This window comes from Semicossyphus pulcher, unplaced genomic scaffold (assembly GCF_022749685.1).
Source record: "Semicossyphus pulcher isolate SPU_LCO1_2020_fin unplaced genomic scaffold, fSemPul1.0.p SCAF_15, whole genome shotgun sequence".
NCBI classification, from domain to species: Eukaryota; Metazoa; Chordata; class Actinopteri; order Labriformes; family Labridae; genus Semicossyphus; species Semicossyphus pulcher.
The window spans coordinates 10960109-10980555 of NW_027211659.1; the positions used below are offsets into that span (position 1 = coordinate 10960109).

At 42.0% G+C, this 20447-nt stretch overlaps 1 protein-coding gene across 1 annotated transcript in view; it reads left to right on the forward strand.

The window, feature by feature from the left end:
- Nucleotides 1-10191: 10191 nt before the first annotated feature.
- Nucleotides 10192-20447, forward strand: part of gpm6bb (glycoprotein M6Bb) — a 34069-nt gene continuing 23813 nt past the window's right edge. The window contains exon 1 of the mRNA XM_069662797.1: nt 10192-10302. Within this exon, the coding sequence (XP_069518898.1) occupies nt 10299-10302 (4 nt within the window). The 5' untranslated portion in view covers nt 10192-10298. The remainder of the gene's footprint in view (nt 10303-20447) is intronic.

The window sequence follows — 20447 nt, forward strand, 5'->3', positions numbered from 1 at the left end:
AAATAGCAAAATATTCTAAATATAGCTTGAACAAATATGGTTCCTGAATTTTAATAAAGTAGAAGGAGTAGATGCATTTTTCAGAGGGGGGTTGTTGTTCTTGTGTGGAAAAAACATCTTAAAACCATACTTATTATTTCACCTAGAGTACTCAATTAATCTGCGAGGAGGTCTTTAATGTTGTACACTAAGTCCCAAGTCTTGTGGGGGAATGTGCTGAGACTCAGCTGTTGGGAAAACAACTTGATCACAGTGGATCTGATGGTGTCGTGAGAGAAGCTTTGCCTGAGAGCTGCACGTCTCCCCTCTGTGGCCTTCATGGTCCTAAAAGGCCTGCGCTGAAAGTCAGAGAGAACTGACCCCAAAAAAAACAGACTTTTCCCCACAGAACTCACAGAGAATAATACTGCTATGTTAGTAATTATGCTTACTGGTGCACAGGTGAAGTATGCCCCCACCATTTAATCCTAACGCGGATCCTGTTTGTGTCTGAGAAGCTTCAATAAAACGCACACATACCTCGGAGGTTTACATTCCTCATTCTGCTGCTGTACTGAGTGCGGATCAATGTGGGTGAGGCTCAGTGATGAACTCATTCCCCGCTGGCTGTCTGATGGGTCTGTTTTCTAATGAAATGGGGCCTCCGGAGGAAATAATGACACTTTCCTTGCTTCCGTCAGTGAGTAGAGCCCAGTTAGAACACCTCTCTTTCATCAATGGGTCCTGTGAGAAGAAAATACAGCAATATTTAACAGGTGGAAACATCACAAAAAGTCATTTCATGCTGCACAAGAAATGAGACAAGGATGAGAATGAGAAATAAATGAGACAATTTGCTCTTTTGAAAGGTCCTTTACTAAATTGTGATATCTTAAGCAAAGAAATTTGGGTCAAATGTGCCAGGCAGTAAAATCAACGCTTCAGTGACTCATTGGTAAAATAATTGAACATAGTAATAAATGCCTGCTATTACCAGGTCAGGAAAAGACAATCTACCATTATGCTCACACTATAAAAGCCCAATTTCCCTTGATACAGAGGAGCTGCAGGCAAAAATCTATAACCAGTGACATAAACAGCATATTATTGCAAAAAAATTGCCGAGCATGTTGTGGCACATGGTGGCAAACAGATTTAATGTGGTCATAAAGAAGAAGAAGAGCTTTCTAATGTAACAGGTTTGTCTGTGTCACACTGACATTCTCACCCTGCTGTCCCCCTCATTTGCGCCTTCAAAACAAGCAACAATAACTGACAGCGCCACAGGAGAGCCTGTAGATAAAATCCATCTGGCAAATAAGTAATTACTCAGAACAATGACAAGTAGCTCACAATCTGCGGTGTATTAACGCGCGACTTAGAGTACTAATGGCTTCTCCCAGAGTCATGGCCTGTTTACTGGAGTAAATGCAAAGCCACATTAAAACGACACCAGTTCGGAGGTCACCAAACCTGTAAATGAATAAGATATGAGAAGAGGCATTTATCTCTAATCAGTATTGACATTGTGTTTGGGAAAGACACGGCAGGGAAATTATGTTCAAGGCTGGTGGAGGGTAATCAGCCTGCAAATGGAGCCTATGATGCATTACTTCAATACCAAAGTTGAGTGATGCAACTATTCAATTTGACATGATTGCTTCGGGGAATGGTAATAGTTTCAATGTTAACAAATGTTTTGAAGTGTTGAAGGTCACCCATCGACAGGTTGTTCAATATATTGATTTGGGGACTATATGTATGAACACCTCCATAAAGTTTCTCAAATCCATTTCAATCGCAGAAGTAAAAGAAAGAAAAGAATCTCCAGTGATGAAAAAAGACGTTAATTTTATAACCAGAGGGGAATAAAGTAAATGCTCTATTTTAGGCAACTGAATCCTGTCAAAACTATCACACTAGATTTTAAGTGATTATTGATGCTAGCTTCATCATGCTACGCTAATAAGAGAATTCAGTCTGCCTTCATTTTTTTCATTAGCTAGCTGTTAGTAACATTTCTGTGAATAACTAATTTTATATTGTCACTTTGTAGCCAACATTTGTATTAACTATTATTATTTAAAAGGTTACAGCGGATACTTTGAGGTTATGCTGAGCTACAGGCTAAAGCTACAGGCTAACATGCTCAAAAGGACAAAGTTAAGATGTTTGGTGCAACGTTCGGGTTCACCATGTTAGTTTAGCACGTTAGCCTACTGAAATATGATTTATTTTGTGTATGTTTTCTGATATTTCACTAATAGTTGTAATTTTGGATTTTTTTGTATTTGAAAATACTTTCGGAGCACCCATTTTGTGCTTTTTTTCATATTTTTGTCAATATACTGTTTTTATATAGATATTCAGACATTCACACATTTTTTCAATATAAGGGACATATTCTATATATAGATATATATTGGTAAATATCAGAAAAAATTAAAAACATTACAAATATATCACCTAAATTTCAAACCACTATCCAGTAATTGAGCTGTTTTCCTTGAATTCTGGTTTGAAAAAAATTTAATCTTAAGAGTTCAAAAGGGACGCATGTTGAGCACACACACATGCACACACAGGACTTAAAGCTTTCATTTGAGACTCCGGAGAGTCAACAGGAGAGCAGCTGCTGGGATGTGATACCATTCAAACAACATGAGTCTCCTGTCATCCAGTGAGATGATAATTTCCCTCAGGTAAACTCGCTACTTTCTTAATCTATCAAGTAACATAACAGGCATCCTCTGGAGAAATGTGACTTTCAATATGTGTGATATGAAGAAAAATCGTATTAATGACACTTTTTAATTGAAAACACCACCTAATGTGTAAACAGACTAACAATATGGGCTGTATGAGCCATCTATTTGTATCAAGGTCGATCCAAAGAAAACAATGAAAGACACTGACAGAGAGTGGGTTGTACTAATGTGACTAATTTTGGTCTAAATAAGCTTTTTATTAATTTGCGAATTAACACATTTCTTCCAACCTTGGCATTTAGTCTTAATTGTTACTGTTTTTCTCTTGTCCCCTTTGTGGTGATGAAAAAATAATACATTCTGAGTCATCAAGTGATAACAAAATGTCACAACACTTACAACAGGAATAATACAGTGGCCTTGATGATGAAAGCAGAGTATCGCTGGACATAACAAATCACAGAACACTGCTATTTTCTGATAGATTAATAGAGAGCCTAGACATAAAGCCTAGACATAAACACTAAAACTATTTAACATTTCTATCATGAAGCTCTTCATCTGATCAGGGTTAAACTAGGTGTTAGGTGGGCCCCATCTGGGCAACATACACAGGACTCATCTTGGTCCCAGCTTCAAGTTCTATGTGGGTACTACACTGGAACAACATGGGCTGAAATATGGGTTGTAAGTGGGTTTGTCCACGGGTTCCATGGTGGCCCCATGGCAATTGCCCATGTGGGTTTCATACAGGATTACACTTGATGTTAGGTCGGCCCCAACTGTGCAACATCCGTAAGACCTACATGAGCCCCAGTTTTGAGGTCAGTGTGGGTAAAACATTGGGACTACATGGGCTGTAAGTAGGTTTGTCCAAGAGTTCCATATTGGCTCCATGCAGATTGCCCACAAGGGTTTCATGTAGTATTACACTGGGGCCCAACTACACAAAATAAGCAAGAACCATCTGTTTCCCATCTTCAAGCTTTATGTGTGTGCTACATGGGAACTACGTGAGATAAAATATGAGTTGCAAGTGGGTTTGTCCACGGGTTACATAATGAGCCCAAGCCAATTGCCCAAATGGATTTCAAGATAAATTACACTTTAAGACCCATCTAGCCCCCATGACTTTAACGACCTTAAACATGGTCAGAATCTTTTTTAGTGTAAACCTACATGAAATCCATGTAGGCCAAATGTTGGCTGGGTAATAGCTAGTGTTAAACAACAGCTTACATAAGCATTAAACCACTTCCAAGCTAAAATTTCCATTAGTTAGCTAACGCAAAGCTAAAAGGACATTCCTTAGGAAGTAAATCTGTAACCTACATAATATTAGCTAGTAAATTTATAGCTTACACGTTAGCTAGTAAGTAAATTTGTAACCTACATAATATTAGCTAGAAAGTAAATTTGTAGCTTACATTACGTTAGCTTTCATGTTATTTACTGCGTAACATTAGCCAGGAAGTACATTTGTGGCTTACATTACCTTAGCAAAGAGGTACATACCTAGCTTTCGTAACATCAGCTAGGAAGTAAATTCGTAGCTTACATTACCTTAGCTAGGCGGTAAATATCAAGTAAATACCTAGCTTACATAACATTAGCTAGGAAGTAAATTCGTTTCTCACGTTACATTAGCTAGGAAGTAAATTTGTATCTTAGCTAGGAGGCAAATACCTAGCTTACATGCCATTAGCTAGGAAGTAAATGCGTGGCTTACATAACGTTAGCTGGTAGATAACTTCATTGTCGCCCAGTACTCACAACACAAGGACCCTGAAACTAAAGCAGCTAAATGGAATCAGCCATCACAGATTTTATTGTTTACACATGCGATTTTTCCTGCTTTGGTGGTCAAAATTTCAGCTGCTCCTCTCTCTTTTCTTCCTTTGGTTTGACACAATATTCTGCAAACTGCTTTGATATGAAAAAACAACCTTAAGTCAATCAATAACCAGGGTCATGAATATATCTTAAGGTTTTATCATTTTTGCTTTGTTTAGAATTGGCAGAAGTTCATATGAGCAAGAAAAAGTTTTGTTCACTCTGGAGCATGAAACGGTCCACTAGATGGCAGCAAAGTATAAACTAGTGTTCTAACTGTTTTCAGTGTTGACATCAATCAGTTCAGTTACTGCAACAATAAATCTAAAGGGCTCTTTCCAACATAAATGTATTCATACACCACATTTAACATGTAAACATGAGCCTAATCCATTTTGATTAGACCGGATTATTTACTGTAATGTGTTCCCTGCCCATGGCCACTCCTGCCAGCCAACAAATGATGGGAGTGGTGGAGGAATTCAGCAGTAGTTTACATCAGCATTAGGGTGATGTTTGCTTAAAAAAAGTATTGAGTAACACTTTTCCAGGGTCTATTTCAACTTCCTGTTGAACTTGTACAGTAATGTGTTGTCCCGGCAGAGCTGATGGTTTCGTCAAAATGCATCCTGTATAGCGTTGAGAGTAAGAGTTGCAGTGACCCAATTATCTCTGGAGGCAGAGTCACGGGGGTGTGCATAGTTGCTCTTTGTTTTTCCATTCCCGGAGTTAAGTCTGTCTGTTGAGTCCTCTAAATCTGGACACTCCCATCTCTTTTCACTCTTAACACCAGCATAAATGCAGGGAAGCAGATGCAACACCATTTGTAAAGCTGTTTTTTTCTTTTGCTCCATTTCACACTTTGAGCATGTTCATCCACAGGGGTCAAAACAAGCTCTCTTTTTACACTTGAGAAGATAACTAGCCTCGATGCAACTTCCTGCCCTGCCCCCAGCTGTGCACGGAGCTGTTTTGCGACTGCCCTCTCTGCCTGGAGCCTCAGGGGTAATAAATTACATGAGCTGAAAGCTGCTTATATGATCATCACTCCTCCTGACCTGCTGAAATCGGGCCTCCGCAACTTTTTGTGTGTTATGACTCACTGGTGATGTTTGCAGAACCTCCAGCGGAGACAACACCCATCCAAGACATGACTTTTATTTTGTTAAACTCCTTCAAGGACTTTTTAAAAGATTCAGTAAAGATGACATCATCAGAAATACTCACAAAACACAGTGGGATGAAGTAGACAGACACAAACATGCTGTCCCTAAGTGGCATGTGTTTTCAACTCTTAAGCAGGGTTTGGTTTTATAGGCGAGCTGAATAGATTGAAGTATTTTGATAGGCCTTTGTGGGTAGTGGTAAACAATATATTTCCTCTGCTCTAAGATGGCAATGAAACATTATTTTCCATTTCTTCTCAAATGCTAAACCAGATGTTGATTCCACACTCAACCTCACATGTTTTTCACTTCACTATAAGGTTTCAGGCAGAGCTGAAGTCTCTGAATTCGCTTGTAGTTATAGTTAAACATACATCTGCCTTTGATGTTTATTGAGTCCGTTGGCTTATGTTAAAATGAGCAGTATTTTGGTGGGTTTTAAAAGGGGTCATTGAGGTGAGAGTTTCTCAAATAGTTGAGGAGCAACTTGCCCAAATGTGAAAATGTGTTGCTTGAAGAGAGAAAAATCAGATTCCACTGCAGCCTGTCTTTATTTCTAAGCAGTCAAGTGACAGAATATCTCTGTGACAAAGAATAAAGAAACAAAAACCTCCAAGAGAGATATATGGGACTTTTCTATCTGCTGAACCATGAGGGAAAAAAACAAATAATGTGTTTGTGTCCACATTTAAGGAGCAGCAACAGATTTAGCCACAAACATTCGAGCTGGAACCTCACTGAAACTTTTCAGTAACTGTCTGCAGCAATTGAATATTGGCGTTTCCCAACCTCTGTTTACCCACTGAGAGAGATTTGGAAAAACTGAAGTAATCCTTTTAATTATCTTCAGCAAAGATGCAACACTGCATTGCACATCTCCTGTTAAAGAAATCTTTTGTAACGTCTTATCTTGAAACTCCTTGTTTGTTATTTCATCACTAATAATTTCTGTAATGCAGCATTATGTTACGAACAGACACATGAAGCAACGCCTTGCAGTCATGTAACGTTCGATCTGATGCCAGCCTCGCTCCGAGCGCTCTTTACACCGCCTCTCATTTTGAGCCCTTTCACGCTGTCTGCCATTTTCTCAGTGGCTTGTAACCATGGTGGCTGTTGTGTTTAGCACAGCCCTCCATGAGCCTTTCTTTATTTGCAATTAGGCGCTGCAGGGTTACCTCAATTTGCCTTTAAAGCCTTACTTCAACCCTGTTTCTCTGTGCTTATTCCTAATGAGAAACATAAAGTAAATTAGAGGAGGAAAAATAGCTTCAAGGAATATTCGGCCTTCAGCTCCATATGATCTCTATATGTGGTCGGAAAACTGCTGAAGAAAGACAGTAATACTGTGTCTCATGCTTTGCCCATTGGATATATTTAAGATATTACTTTACACCAATCGAACAATAGATAAATCAGCAGGCTGACATCTCCAAAAGGCACTGCAAATCCTGCTAAGTGCACACTTCCCCTACACTGTTTTCAAGAGTGTAATTTAACGGAGTATTGGGTGTATTGCTGTATGAGTGACAGGGCCATATGTACCGTCTAATGTCAGATAAAAAGTCTTTGTCTGACGTGTTTTGTTTTGCTTTGGTCCTCCCTCATAACAGTTGCATGCCTGCCTGCTGTCTGCCAGCTGCTGTGCCTGCTGTAACAGCCAGCTCAGTGCTGGAATGTTCCCATGCAGATCCTCTATTCACACACGCCGACATGCAGCTCGTGTACACACACCAAGAGAAAGCCAAAATGCATAGGAGAGTAGAGACAGAGGTGCAGGTGAGTCTCGCAGAAAGTCTCATGCATTGTGTACGTTAGACCTGCTTTTTAATGTGCAGAATATGGCACATACGGAAGATGAGGTTCGCACCCACACAAGTAGAAATGCAGGTGGAAGAAACACACGTGGGAACTCGCTTAAAAAGACGGCTAACTTTTGGACACAAGGCCTCCACAGCCCAGAAATGTCTCGGAAAGCAAACAAAGAAGAATAAATAAACGTGCAAAGTGAATAAAAAAATAAATATTTTTAGGGGGAAAATGATAATATTGTCTTTGTCACGCTGAAGTTGACCAGTTAAATATTTGCCTTTTGGAGGCTTTTGTGTTTGCCATGTTGGGCAGATGCCCTGTTTGGCCATGAAACAGCCCATTGAGAGCTGCCACTTGGCCACCAGTGAAAGGACTGGACTGGATGAGGGGGTGCTCAGGACTCCTTGGATACCGGATACCAGCACGATGGATGGAGGGTGATTGGCATTGTTTCTGTGGAGGCCTCATCTTTGTGAAAGAGGGGAGTTTATTCCTGTGCTCAGAAGTGATGTCAAAGATGAGGGATGGACACCTTATGCACAGATGCATCCGTGGGTCTGCTTGCAAGTGCATGTGCAAAAAGAGGACAGAGACACTTTTCATAATAATGCATGCATGTATAAGTGTTGATTTGAGTTATTCGTGCATATTTGCATGCGTTTAAATGGACATTCGGATCAGTATACAGGAAGCTGGAAAGGGATGTTTACAAATAGAGAAGTGGAAAAGTTTGTATTTAGGCTTTAAATGTATTTTTATTGGGTAAAATCAAGTAAAAGTTAAAAAAAAGTCTGTTCTGTCATTTTGGGTAAGAGAACACCAGAAATATTCCAGCCCCAGTTTGTCCTTCTTATTTATAACCACTACATCCCAGTCACAGAGCCAAGCATCTGTTTGTCCAGTTGAATAAATCAAAGTTATCTTTGAAAATCCAGGAAGGTTTGTGGCAGTTCTGAAGGTATTTGAAGAACTCTTTAAATCTCCTCGAACCATCCAGATTAAAATGATTCCCATCTGTTGGGCAATAAAAATTTTTTTTGACCCATTTCCCAGCTGGAACTTTTGCACATTTCCAGGAAGCTGGAATTGTGCTCAAGTTGTGTCAAGTGAAACTCGGAAAAACGAAACTAAGGTTAAAAAGCTATTATCAGTCTTATCTTACACTGTATTAGTTTTTTATTTTATCCAAGATAATATGGTATATTTCTCCTGTGTTGGCAAGGGGTTAGGACATTTCTGGCAACCTTGATTGAGAGATATAGTTTCTACATGCTCAAAACCTTTTCTACGGAAGCCCTAAGCGGACATGCATACTCGGTTTTCCTGTGATACCGAGTAATTTCATGTTTGTTTTTTGAGGTTTTGACTTATTCATCTCGTTATCTCGAACAATTTTAGTTTTGCCATGATAACAAGTTAATTTCAAATGTTTTCTCGACATCTTGACTAATTTATCTCATTTTCTTGAGATAACAGCGCTGTTTTTTCCCCACAATAAGTTAATTTCAGTTGTTTTCTCAAGATCACGACTTATGTATCTTGTTGTCTCAAAATAACAGAGATTGTTTTCTCTTGATAACTAGATAATATTTGGTTGTTTTCTCGAGATCTCAACTTATTTATCTCATGTCAGGATAAAAAAAGTTGATTACAGTTGTGCTCTCGAGATCTTGACTCATTTATCTCATTATGTCGCGATAAAAACACTGGTTTTCCTTTTAAACAAGTTAATTTCAGTTGTTTTCTCGAGATCTCGACTCATTTTTCTTGCTATCTCAGGATAACAAAGCTGGTTTTCCCATTATAACGGATTACTTTATCTCATTCTCTCAAGATAAGACAGCCTGTTTTCTCGTGATAACGGGATAATTTTCCGGTGATGTAGAAAACAAAACGAGCAGCCGATCACTGATATTACGGACCAGACATGCCGTGCTGTCATTGCCCACACTGATGAGGTAAGTTAAGCATAGTTTTATGTTTGTTTTGTGCTTTTGCAACTCTGGGGAGTTATGATCATGTGATGTTACAGTGGTGTAGAGTTGTTATCTTGACATAACGAGATAAATAAGTCAAAATCTCAAGAAAACAACCCGGAATGACTTGTCATCATGGGAAAGGCAGTATTTAAAATGAATGGATGTGTGTCCGCTAAGGTCTTCTGTATTTTTCAGGAGATTGTAGGTCATTTATATTCCTGTTAAAACAAAAGATCCGCTCAGTGAAATAGTTATACATGAGAGGCACAAATCCTGACCCTGCAGTTACATGTTGGTCTGTGATAATACTTTATCTGTCTGCTGTCAGTCAGACCTGATAACATTACACATACCTTCACCATTGACTGCTGTGTGTTGGTGTTGAACAATAGTAGAGACACACCTTGCTTGAGTGGCACGGTTTAATCCTGATTGTAATCCTGTAATTTGATCAACCTCCTGGTAACGTTCATGCTAATCCAGCTATCAGTCTTACCGAGGCCCTTTGTTGCAGGAATGTGCCTCATGATAAAGTGATGAGTTGAGTGACCGGTGAAACTTCCTGCTGATGAGGTTCTGAGGAGGCGAGAGGAGGAGGTGCAAAGGGGGAAGCAGCCTGAGCGAGCTCCGTCCTCCCTCCCATCAGTAATCCCCCCCCCTCTCTGCGGTGACGTCACGCAGGCTGTCTCCAAAGGGGACGCGGCGTCGCGCGTGTGAGCAGCCAGGCGGGTAGTGTGCATCCCAGGACGCAACATCAGTGTAGCCGGGGCTCAACTTCCAGCTGATCGATTCACTTCGGACTGTGTGGGAAACTTACAAAAATGGGTGAGTTTGACTTAAAAATGCTCCAGTAAACTTTAAAGACGGATGTAAACATTTGCGTGACGACAAGCACGCTTTTTTGCACTTTGTTTTTGTCGCTCTAACTTTTGGGGCGCGCCGATTGTTTCAACGCGACACTAAAGTGATTTTAAACTCGTGCTGCAGAAGTAGGTCTGTTTACCTGACCCGGATCCATGAGAATCGGTATTAGAGCAGCCTGCTGAAGAAAGCGATTAGAGAGATTAAGTCCATCGGGATTCCTGCAGTCACTCTGTGCAAGTGTGCGGAGGTGTTAAGACCAGATCAACTAGTGCCTCTCTACTGTCTCTGTTATCTTGCTTTTAGAGCTGAACTATTGAAACGAACTATTTATCTTAAAGTAGCCTTTCATTATCAATCCTTATTGATCAGCAGTGATTGATCGCGCAGTGTTTAGTTGTTGTCATAGAGATGAAAGGTTGTTTTTCTGGTAAAGAATGACTAAAAGTTACTGGAAGAATACCTAACAAGCAACACATTGCATTAATCAGATGCTTCATAGCTGACGCATGCATGCGGTGTTTTATACCCGAGTTTGTAATTGCTATCTGAAGGGCAGAGCTGACACTGTCCCATGTTTAACTCAGCCCCAAGTGTTGGCCATCTGTGCTCCCAAACCTGGGCTGGATGCACAGGGAGGAGTGAGGCGCTCATGCCATGGATGTTTAGCAACTTTAAGACTTTTAAACAAGGGTAAACTGTGTACCAGATGGGATGATAAACACTCCAAACTGGAGATTTTGCACCAACATGACTCAGAACGGAGCCAGCGATTGTAACTCTTCTAATTTCAGTTGGTTTGTTGAGTTTCGGGCAGCGTTTCTTAAGTTGTGTTGTTTGCTCGGAGCAGCTGAGGCCAGGGAAGAACACTGTGTGCGAATGTGTATCAATGCTCATTAAGTCGCTTCTGAAGCTCGCACAGAGGCGTCTTTGTGCTCCTAATTTGGAGCCGCTCCTTTGTGCGACTTCAGTGGCTCTTAATGTAGAGAGAGAAAGTTCACTGAATTGCAGGTTTCAGAGCGGATACCCTGTGAACCGATTCCCCACAGACCCTCATTCACTGTCTCACTGAGGATACAACTCTGCGTGCACTGCATTCGAGCTTTGTGCATTGTCCACTTGGTGAAGCTCCTATTTTACATGCAAAGATCCTCCAAGGCCCCTTGTTTTGGGGTTCCCGTAAACGTTTTTCTGTGCTGTGATTTGTGGAAAAGCTTTGAAAACAGAAAACGGATTAACTGTGTTCATGACTCCCAAAATAAACAGGATGTCTCGCAGCTGATTGTGTTTTCAGCATCATCCGAGTTAAGATGTCACTCAGAGGTTGTGTAACTGATGTGCGAGGTGAATTTGCGGTGACCTCTGCGATTCTGAACGCTTTAGCAGTGCGCTGGCCTCCTGTGACGTACGTGGGAGGATAACTTGGCCCGAGCCGAGGCGACAGCAAGTCATTTTCCGCAAATATCTTGTTATACTCCCGTGACAATTTATGCCCCATTTCTTGATAAGTAAACACATGGGAGAAAAATGCGTTTTTAATTCTACGTAGATGCTTAAAAACCGAGCCAAACATCTGAGGAGAAAATGTTGGCCTGGAGTTACAGCTGTTCCTCTTAGCAGGGAAAGTATGACATCGGAAGCTTAATAATCTCTCATGCAGATTGTCGCCCTCGAGCTGTGGAGGAAGAATCTGTCAAACATAAGCAAAATAACTTTAATTTTCTTTCTCTAAACCTGCTGGCAGTGTCAGAGACACATGGAAAACAGCTTAGAAGATCCCCGCCTGATACAGTCTGCAAAATCCACCATCTTTTCACTGTTTTTACAGACACAATTGAGTTACGTGCTCGACATTAAAAAAACTGTCCCATGACAGGACATTCGGCTAATCAGATGCAGCGAATTATGGACACGACTGCGAACACAGCGTCTGTTGTTCTTCTTAGAGCCAGATCCTGATCGCGAAAAGGAGGGGGGGCGGGGGAGAAAGAAGGAAAGATTGCTTTTCCTCATGGAAACTCCTGAACCTTCCAGTCGGAGTGTTTTGTATTCAGCGTGGTGGTCTTGTGGAAAAGGCCGTGAAGCCTGGATGCAAAGCAGATCCAAATGTTACATCATCGTTTTTGAGCTTTTCAAGAAAGGAGAGTTAATCGCCGCTGACAGATTTGAATGTTTTTAATTAAACATGTTTCTGTTATAGGGGAGAGGACTCAACCTGGTGTCAGATGTTAAGAGTCTCTTGATTATATTTAAAGACTGATCCAAACACTCATAATGATTTTTACATGTGTGCCTCTGAAGTGTCGACTGTTTTCTGCACTCTATTCCTCTCCTATCTGAACTAGGATGTCTGGAAAGTGTCCGATTATTTCTCTCACACATCAGCAGGGATCACTGTCACACACACATGCGGTGGACGGCCTTGCATGGGTTGTGACCCCCTCGCATCCTGACTCTGAGGGGAGGAAAGGAAAGACCCCTGACTGCTGATGCTGCGCCAGCGGAGGTGTTTTCGCCCTTTGGAATCAACACGTTGTCAGCTAATGAAAGAGATATAACAGAGAGTGTGACAGTTTTTCCTCCTGCTTTTTCGTTGACTCATGGCGATGTTATCCTCGGAGGCAAACGCCGGGTCAGGCGCATGCTTCTGCGTCCGTGTTGTGCGGAGAAAAACACAGGAATGTGAGAGTGAGTCACGGCAGAGATGGTCCTATTTCGGTTTGTGCGTTCGAATCAAAAGATGCTTCCCATGAATTCCCTGACTCCTTAAAATGCGGTTCAGTCCAAATAAAGTAAGCGCTAACCTTTGAGAACGGATCCCACATTTTCATGTCACCATCAATAACTCCTAAACTGCTTTTCGTCTTCAGATTCAGCCATTAATTACACAGAATATCCTCCATAATGAGGTAGTCGCTGTCAGAGTTACATGATTTCTGGGCTTCTTTCCATTTGGCATAGGATGTGACCGAGCATCTTTCGTAATTATGCAGCAGATGAGGCCCATACAGAACTTTCTGCAACCGTGTAGCTGGAAAAAAAAAATAGACCCTCTTTTTTCGTGGTTTAATCAAGACTTCATTCATCTCCTGCTTCCTTCCCTGCTCTACTTTGTTCCTTCTCCCTCATCTCTCGCTCTCCCTCGGCCCTCCTTCCCTCTCTCATCTTCCCTGCTTCTCTCTGCAGGTCTGCCAGAGCACTCATGTTAATTTGTTGAGCTTAATAACTCCTCAGACAACAAAGAGAGCCATTGAGTATTGTGACTTGAAATGATAGGAATAGAAGTTCCTGAGCGGGGGGGGGGACGCTTGTTCAAGCATGCGCCTCGGCCGTCACTTCCATTAAAAGCCCATTCACAGTTGAAACAGAAGGGATGCAAGTGTGTGTGTGTGTGTGTGTGTGTGTGGTGGAGATGGGATGACATTTAAATGTCTGAAAATACCCTATATGCAAAAGAGCACAGGGTCTTTAGAAACGCACAGGAAGCCAGAAAATATGCCAACGATACAATCTGGCCTTTATCGTATCTGCGAGACTTCAGAAAAACACCCGCGATTTTCAAGGTTAAACTGCCAAATTCATGCATAATAAGCTCTGTTTTTTTCACCACTTGTACAATATGTTGGCATGAATGCATGTACATTGAGTGCAGAGGGGATATTTGCCATCTGTATCAGTGTTTTGTTCACAGTTGGACGATTGTTCCAGAAGGCCTGTGGGAAATAAAAGCAACGTTCACTCACTCATTCAACAGGCATTCAGCCCCACTGCAGGATTTTCTGCTATCTACTGTAAACTGCTGCATGACCCCTTTGATACAGTACGAAATGTGCCGCATATGAGATGGTGACATTGATTTAATAGTCAATAATGTTTCCCGGAGTGACCTATTTACTCTTGCTACTCTTTTGTAAGCAAGTAAATAGATCACAGGGCAGTCAGCGGACAGTGCGATCGCTCTGCGCAGAAAAGTAAAGATGCCAGTGGCCCTACTCTGTGAGGGCCGGAGGATTGGACACATGACGTGACTACAGGGGTTAAAGATGCAGCAGTTGAACTCTTAAGTCTAAAAATGGTCTGTTACTTTAACTGGACTTCCTTGATTTTTATTTCTAGTAAGTGGAGCAACGACTTCCCGACAGTGCAGGCCCTTTCTTTGATTCAATGCAGAGCTGTTTTTGGTCCCTGGCGTTGTCTTCAGGCTACAGACAAAGAGCTTGACTGATGGCCCAACACCATCTAAAACCATTGCTTCTTACAAGCCAATAAATTCAGGCAGAAATGGGCTTTGAATGTGTCTCTTATACCCCTTTACCACCAAAATTAGCGAGTTGACGCAGGTTTTTCAGACCCGGGAAGACCCGCTTATAGATGCCGATTGTCTGTGTTCCTATTGCCAGTGGAGTATACTCCTGTCTGTCTCTTTTCTGCTGCGTCACCGTCCGACATCACAAACGCGCCACAGACCGGGTTAGGAAACGGTGACGATGTTACGATGGTTAGGTCTTTACCGTGTCGACCTGTGTTTTGTGTGGGTTTTGAGGCGATAACTACACAGGTCTACTGCAGGGTCATTTGACCCAGGTCTGACTGCTGATTGTAGCCTTTCCTACTAAGCAAAAGAGCCGGGTGTTAGTGGGTTTTCTGACCAGTGGAAAAGGGGCTTTTAGGTTCTTTTCTATTGGATTCCTTAGTCCAATCCTTACTTACAAATACTGTGAGGAAACACTGTCCAATAATTGGAGGGTTAATTCTAATTTGGGGGATTATGACACGTCCCTGCTTTCTGTGATAGGGGGCTTTTCACCTTTGTCCCCAATTGTTATCAGGCGACACATCAAACAAACGGGTTTGTTTCAAGCGACCGAAGTTAACTTCAAAAGTAGTTTTACTCAACATCCATCCGTTATCTATACCGCCTATCCTGTGCAGGGTCGCGGGGAAGCTGGAGCCTTTCCCAGCTGTCATTGGGCGAGAGGCGGGGTACACCCTGGACTGATCGCCAGTCAATCACAGGGCTTTGAATCACTTTCATTGGAGGCCCTTAAAAAAGGATCTCATATTGGACACTAGGTAGGATGTATGGTTAAATTAAGCAAACGGTATTTTAAATGACTGAATGCGCACCTGACTATGGTTTGGACAGGTGTTCAGGATTGTTTCAGTCTCATATTCTCAGTTAGCCCCCTTGGGCTCGCCCCTCGCTTGTCATACCTCAGTTTCAGGCTTCAGCTCCTTTGTTTGGCTCAAAATCTTTGGCTTGATTGTCTGAAATGTAGGAAACCACACCTAAGCCAGCCCAAATCCAGGCATCCGACTATCGCTTTAAGAACCTGTTAAAGTCAAAGACACGTTCGTGGTCAGAGACGAGGCTGAGGAGGTGTGTCAGCTAAGATGGTTGGAAAGGAAGTACACAAGTGCAAGCATTGTGTCTAAGACCTCCTTAAAGAGAATCATTTAGGAGCTTGATGTGACCACAGTTCAGATGTGAGGCTGGTCAGGTTAAAATGAGAATCAATAATAAGGCCTCCAGCTAATTTCCCTGTAAGATCATGTGTGAGGAGCGAGAGCAGAATGCATTAGTCTGCCTTTCAGCGGTGGGAGCCTGCAGGATTGAGCTGTTGGCTGTGTGCCCACTGAGTGTATTCAACCCTCCACAGATAGCTCTTTGTCCACGCAGCTGCTAAACAACCGTAAGACAAAAGCATCTGGGGTACCCCGGCACACCAGTGAGAAATGTTCACCATATGAAGAGCCGTGGCAGACAGCCTGAGACCATTTGGACGCAGCCAAATGCTACGCTTGGGATGAATCAAGCAGGAATTTAAATGAATACCCATGTATGACTTTTTCTTCGCCTTTTTATATTCAGGATTACGTGCGAAATCCCAGTTGTGCAGACTTCTTTCTTCTCAGCTTGTTGTGTTGCTCATTAAAGATGTGTCAGGAGATGCACATGACTCCTCTGTGCTCATGCTGTCGTGATGTGGCGCTTGCATGTGACACAGTGGAACCAGAGCTAGAGGCCACTGGACACAAACACTCTCCCTCCCCGGCCAGAGAATCACTTTCCTGCGCAAGAAACAAAAAAAGCTTTCCAAGTGAGAGTTTTCATTGTCTGCTTATTATCCTCCGGAGAAAGGCTCCATCGGCAGGAAGAGGTACTTCTGCCAAGCAGATGAAAATCTGCATAGCTGCGCTTTAATAAAGCGACAGCTGCAGGAAACCCAATAGCTGAGGGAGGTGTTTTTGGGTTTGGGGTTGGACTGTTTGGGGTTTGAGAAGATCAAGTGGACAAAAAAAACCCTGCAATCTTCTTTATTGTGTGATGCTGTTACCATTTGCACACGTTTCTAAGGCCTTCTGTGAACCTTCTGTACCTTTTGCTTCGGAGGGAAAGGTTACCAGGTTCCAGCAGCTTCAGGGGAGAGGAAATCCCACATGTTCCTGTCTGAAAAACACATTGACCCCGTAACCACACGCAGACCGGAGCAGTTAGCAGAGGTAATATTACAGCTACACCACCGAGAGGTCTCGCAAGTCATCTTAGCTTCTGACCCCTACTCTATGGGAAAACAGTACTGTAACAATAGAGCGAGCACAGCTGTAAATGGAAACGTTCTGGAGTGAAGGAATGTGCGGAGTGGTGTGTGAAAGCTCGGAGATGTGTGACTTGAGTCTATGGATTATTGTGTGGCAGGTGTTTTAACACTTAAAACCACATTTCTTTAAAAAACAACATAGTAAATAATGTTTTATACTAATTCCCCTAAAAGTTTTGACTTTAAAAAATCATTTTCATCCTCTTTTAAACATTTTTAACGGCATAAATTGCATACATTTCCAGAGTAGCAACAACATGATGAGTTGTGTATACACCCCGCATCACATATTTCCATTCACGCAAACATCCGCATCATTTAAAAGACGGCGTGTGCACAGAATACATTCCTGACCGTGTAAATGTTTAGACGCCGATAATGATGGAGAGACTGCAGTGCCTCGGATGGTGCCATAAATGGGTTCCGCTTCGCGCAGTTGATGCTCCATAACATCCAGGTTGATGGACAAAATGTCATTACAGTGTGTGCTGTTGGAAAACCGCCCATCAGTGCTTAAAGCAATAAAGTAATGGATTGACCCACTCTGGCAGAGGTCAGATAGGGAGAGTATACACCAGCCACTAGAGAGATTAGCTTCCGTGTTTCTCACTGTATTTGCGACTTATGGTTTAGCACTTAGTCTTCGTGTTTTCCTCCTTAATCTGAGGACAAAAGCATCTCCGCGGGGCGGGGGTGTCAGGTTCAGGGTCCTGCCGACGCTCCGGCCTTCCAGGATCCAGGACTTGGAGACACGAGAGGAGAAAATAGTGGAACAATGGCGTTAAAGTGATCTATCTCCGTGTCATCTGCTCTGTTGTCATAGAAGCTGACACGACGGGGTCTGACTGGCTAAGAGGAGGAGGTTTCAGATCCTTCTAATGAGGGGGGTGGGGGGGGTTTGAAAAGGGTAAAGTCTTGGGTCAGGGGTGAGAGGTTGGCAGCATGAGGAGGGGGAGGACAATAGGAGCGACGGGGGCGACGCAGAGAAAGAAATCCCAGCAGCTGGGGGAGACACAGAGGAGGGTGGGGGGCTGTTCTTCATGGGAAGCAACTAAGATTAGCTGGAGAGTCTCGTCTGATGTCTCCATGTCTGTGTGCTTCATTATGTCTCTATTGTGTGTGTGTGTGTGTGTGTGTTCACATGCCTGTGCCCTGTGCAACAGGTGGGGAAATGAAAGTCTGTGTTATTTGCCATTACAGCAGCCGGAGTGTGAGAACATACACAATGTAGAGTTGTGGAGATGCTCCTTAGAGTAAGACTGAAATATGTGACAAACCCTCGCTTTACATTATTTTTAGGCCTCCCACCATTAATCTTTACATTTACATTTTGAAAATTGGTATAGATTTATTTCTTGATGTGCTTCAGAATTTTGCACCTATACATCTTAAACGATAAGTCATATGTGATTTATAACTTGTTAAATTGAAGGTAAGCATTGTTTCCTTATAACTGCTTTGGTCACTAAAGTATGGTGTCAAGCGTCCTAGTGGGATAACATATAAATGCTTATGGTTAAAGGTAATGCATTTAAAGGATTAACACCACTAGGGGAAGACCCCTTGGGATTTATTAGTGCTCTCAGTGCAGTATAATGGGGTGTTATATATTTAAAATGGCCCTCAGAGGTGCTTAAGGTGTCAAACTACAGCAGAATGAGTGCAGTTTGCTGTTAATGTGCACAGAGAAAGATAGATTTATAAAGACGAGATGGTTAAATTAGATCAGAAGAAGTGGTAACATTGACACAATGGAGTTTGTAAGTGCCGTTGATGATTGTTTCGTTAAGAATAGATCTCATGACTACTAGGATGTGAAATATATGTTATGCAGGTGAAACCAGAGGAAAATAGCTGACTTAGTAGTTCTTCTTTCCTGTAAAACATCTTTCACTTCCTTGTTCTCGTATCATTTTCAGCTAGTTTCAGCAAAACACTTCCTCCACCTGTACAACAGGAACTGACAGACTTTGAGCTAGTCAGCTTCTAGCTAGTGATCATAGCGGAAAAATTAGCACCGGAACAGCCAGTTTTTCCTAAGGCGACCAAAAAATAGCTAAAATGAGAATTGATTTATTCCATACATTAATCTGCTGGCCAAAAACAAGACTATGCTAGTATGCTAACACTAGTATTGCCTGGTAACTGCTAGCGTGTAAATGGGAACCTTTTTGCTGATATGTGCACCATAAACTTAAAAGGAAATATGTCAGTGACACCACTTGTCCAACACCAACTGACATATTATGCTAGTTAGCGTCTAGCTAGTGTCCATCGCGGAATATTTAGCATCTGAACAGGCAATCTTTTCAAAGGCGACCAAAACAGAGCTACAGTTTAAATGAATAAATGCCCTACATTAATCAGGTGGCCAAAAACAAGACAAGGCTAGTATGCGAATGCTAATATTGCCTGGTAACTGCTAGCCCGTACAGAAGAAACTTTTTGCTAACATGATCACAATATTAACTTAAAAGGAAATGATATGTCAGTGATGTGTTTGGCCAAAAAAAGGCTATGCTAGTATGCTAATGCTATTATAGCCTGGTAGCTGCTAGCGTGTGGTAAACTGAAATGAAAAGTATGGAAAGATTAGCATGTCATTAGCATGTTAACTCAATAGGGAGTGCCACAGCAATAGACATGCTTTCTGAATAGTGTCCTTTGAGGCTTACTTGAGAGAAACTACTAGATGATACTTGGATGAATATTCAAAGGTAGCTGCAGATCTCATTATCATCTGCTTCTTGGCAAAGTATCATCACAATATGGATTGAAAGAGACAAGAGGTCGTGATGTAGCATTATTCCAACAGGATAATGGAGAGGTGTTTGCTTTCAGCAATTTTGACTGCTTCATCGGCTCCACCACAAATACAGCCAGGCCAGTTCCAGACCAGAAGCAGCATTCAAATATTTAGTGCTCACTAAAAGAAAAACTAACAATCGAACAAAACTGTTACTTTTCTCTGGAACAGCAGAAGTTCATGGCCTGTATGTTTCTCTTCCTCTTTACTCTCCTTTCCGTCTCGTCCAGGTTTCTGTTTGGCTTTGATTTTGCCCTTTTGACTCCAGACTGAAATTACGAAATTCTTCGTCTTTGAATTGATATCACATTGGTGTCTATCCGGCCAAGCCATGGTGGCCGTTTCCAAGGTACTGTAAGCTAGGAGACCACGATAAACTGAAGCATCTGTGTCTCTCACTTACTGCAACCGCAGTGGCTGCAGAGGTGCCAGAGAGTCAGGGCTGTGAAGTCATTATTGGAGGAGAAACATGGCTTGAGTGAGTGTTGTTCCACTTCCAGACCTAACACGATAGTAACACTAACATGCAATTAGAGAAGTGCTGAGTCAGATACCATGGGCATTGTTTGGTCAAACGCTTGTAATTACACTCGAGAAAAAGTAAATATGGAAACTGTGCAAGGGAAGAGACGCCAAGACATAAAGTATGTCTCTGCTAGAAATGGCTGAGATGGAGTTATCAGGCTGAATGGAGAACAATG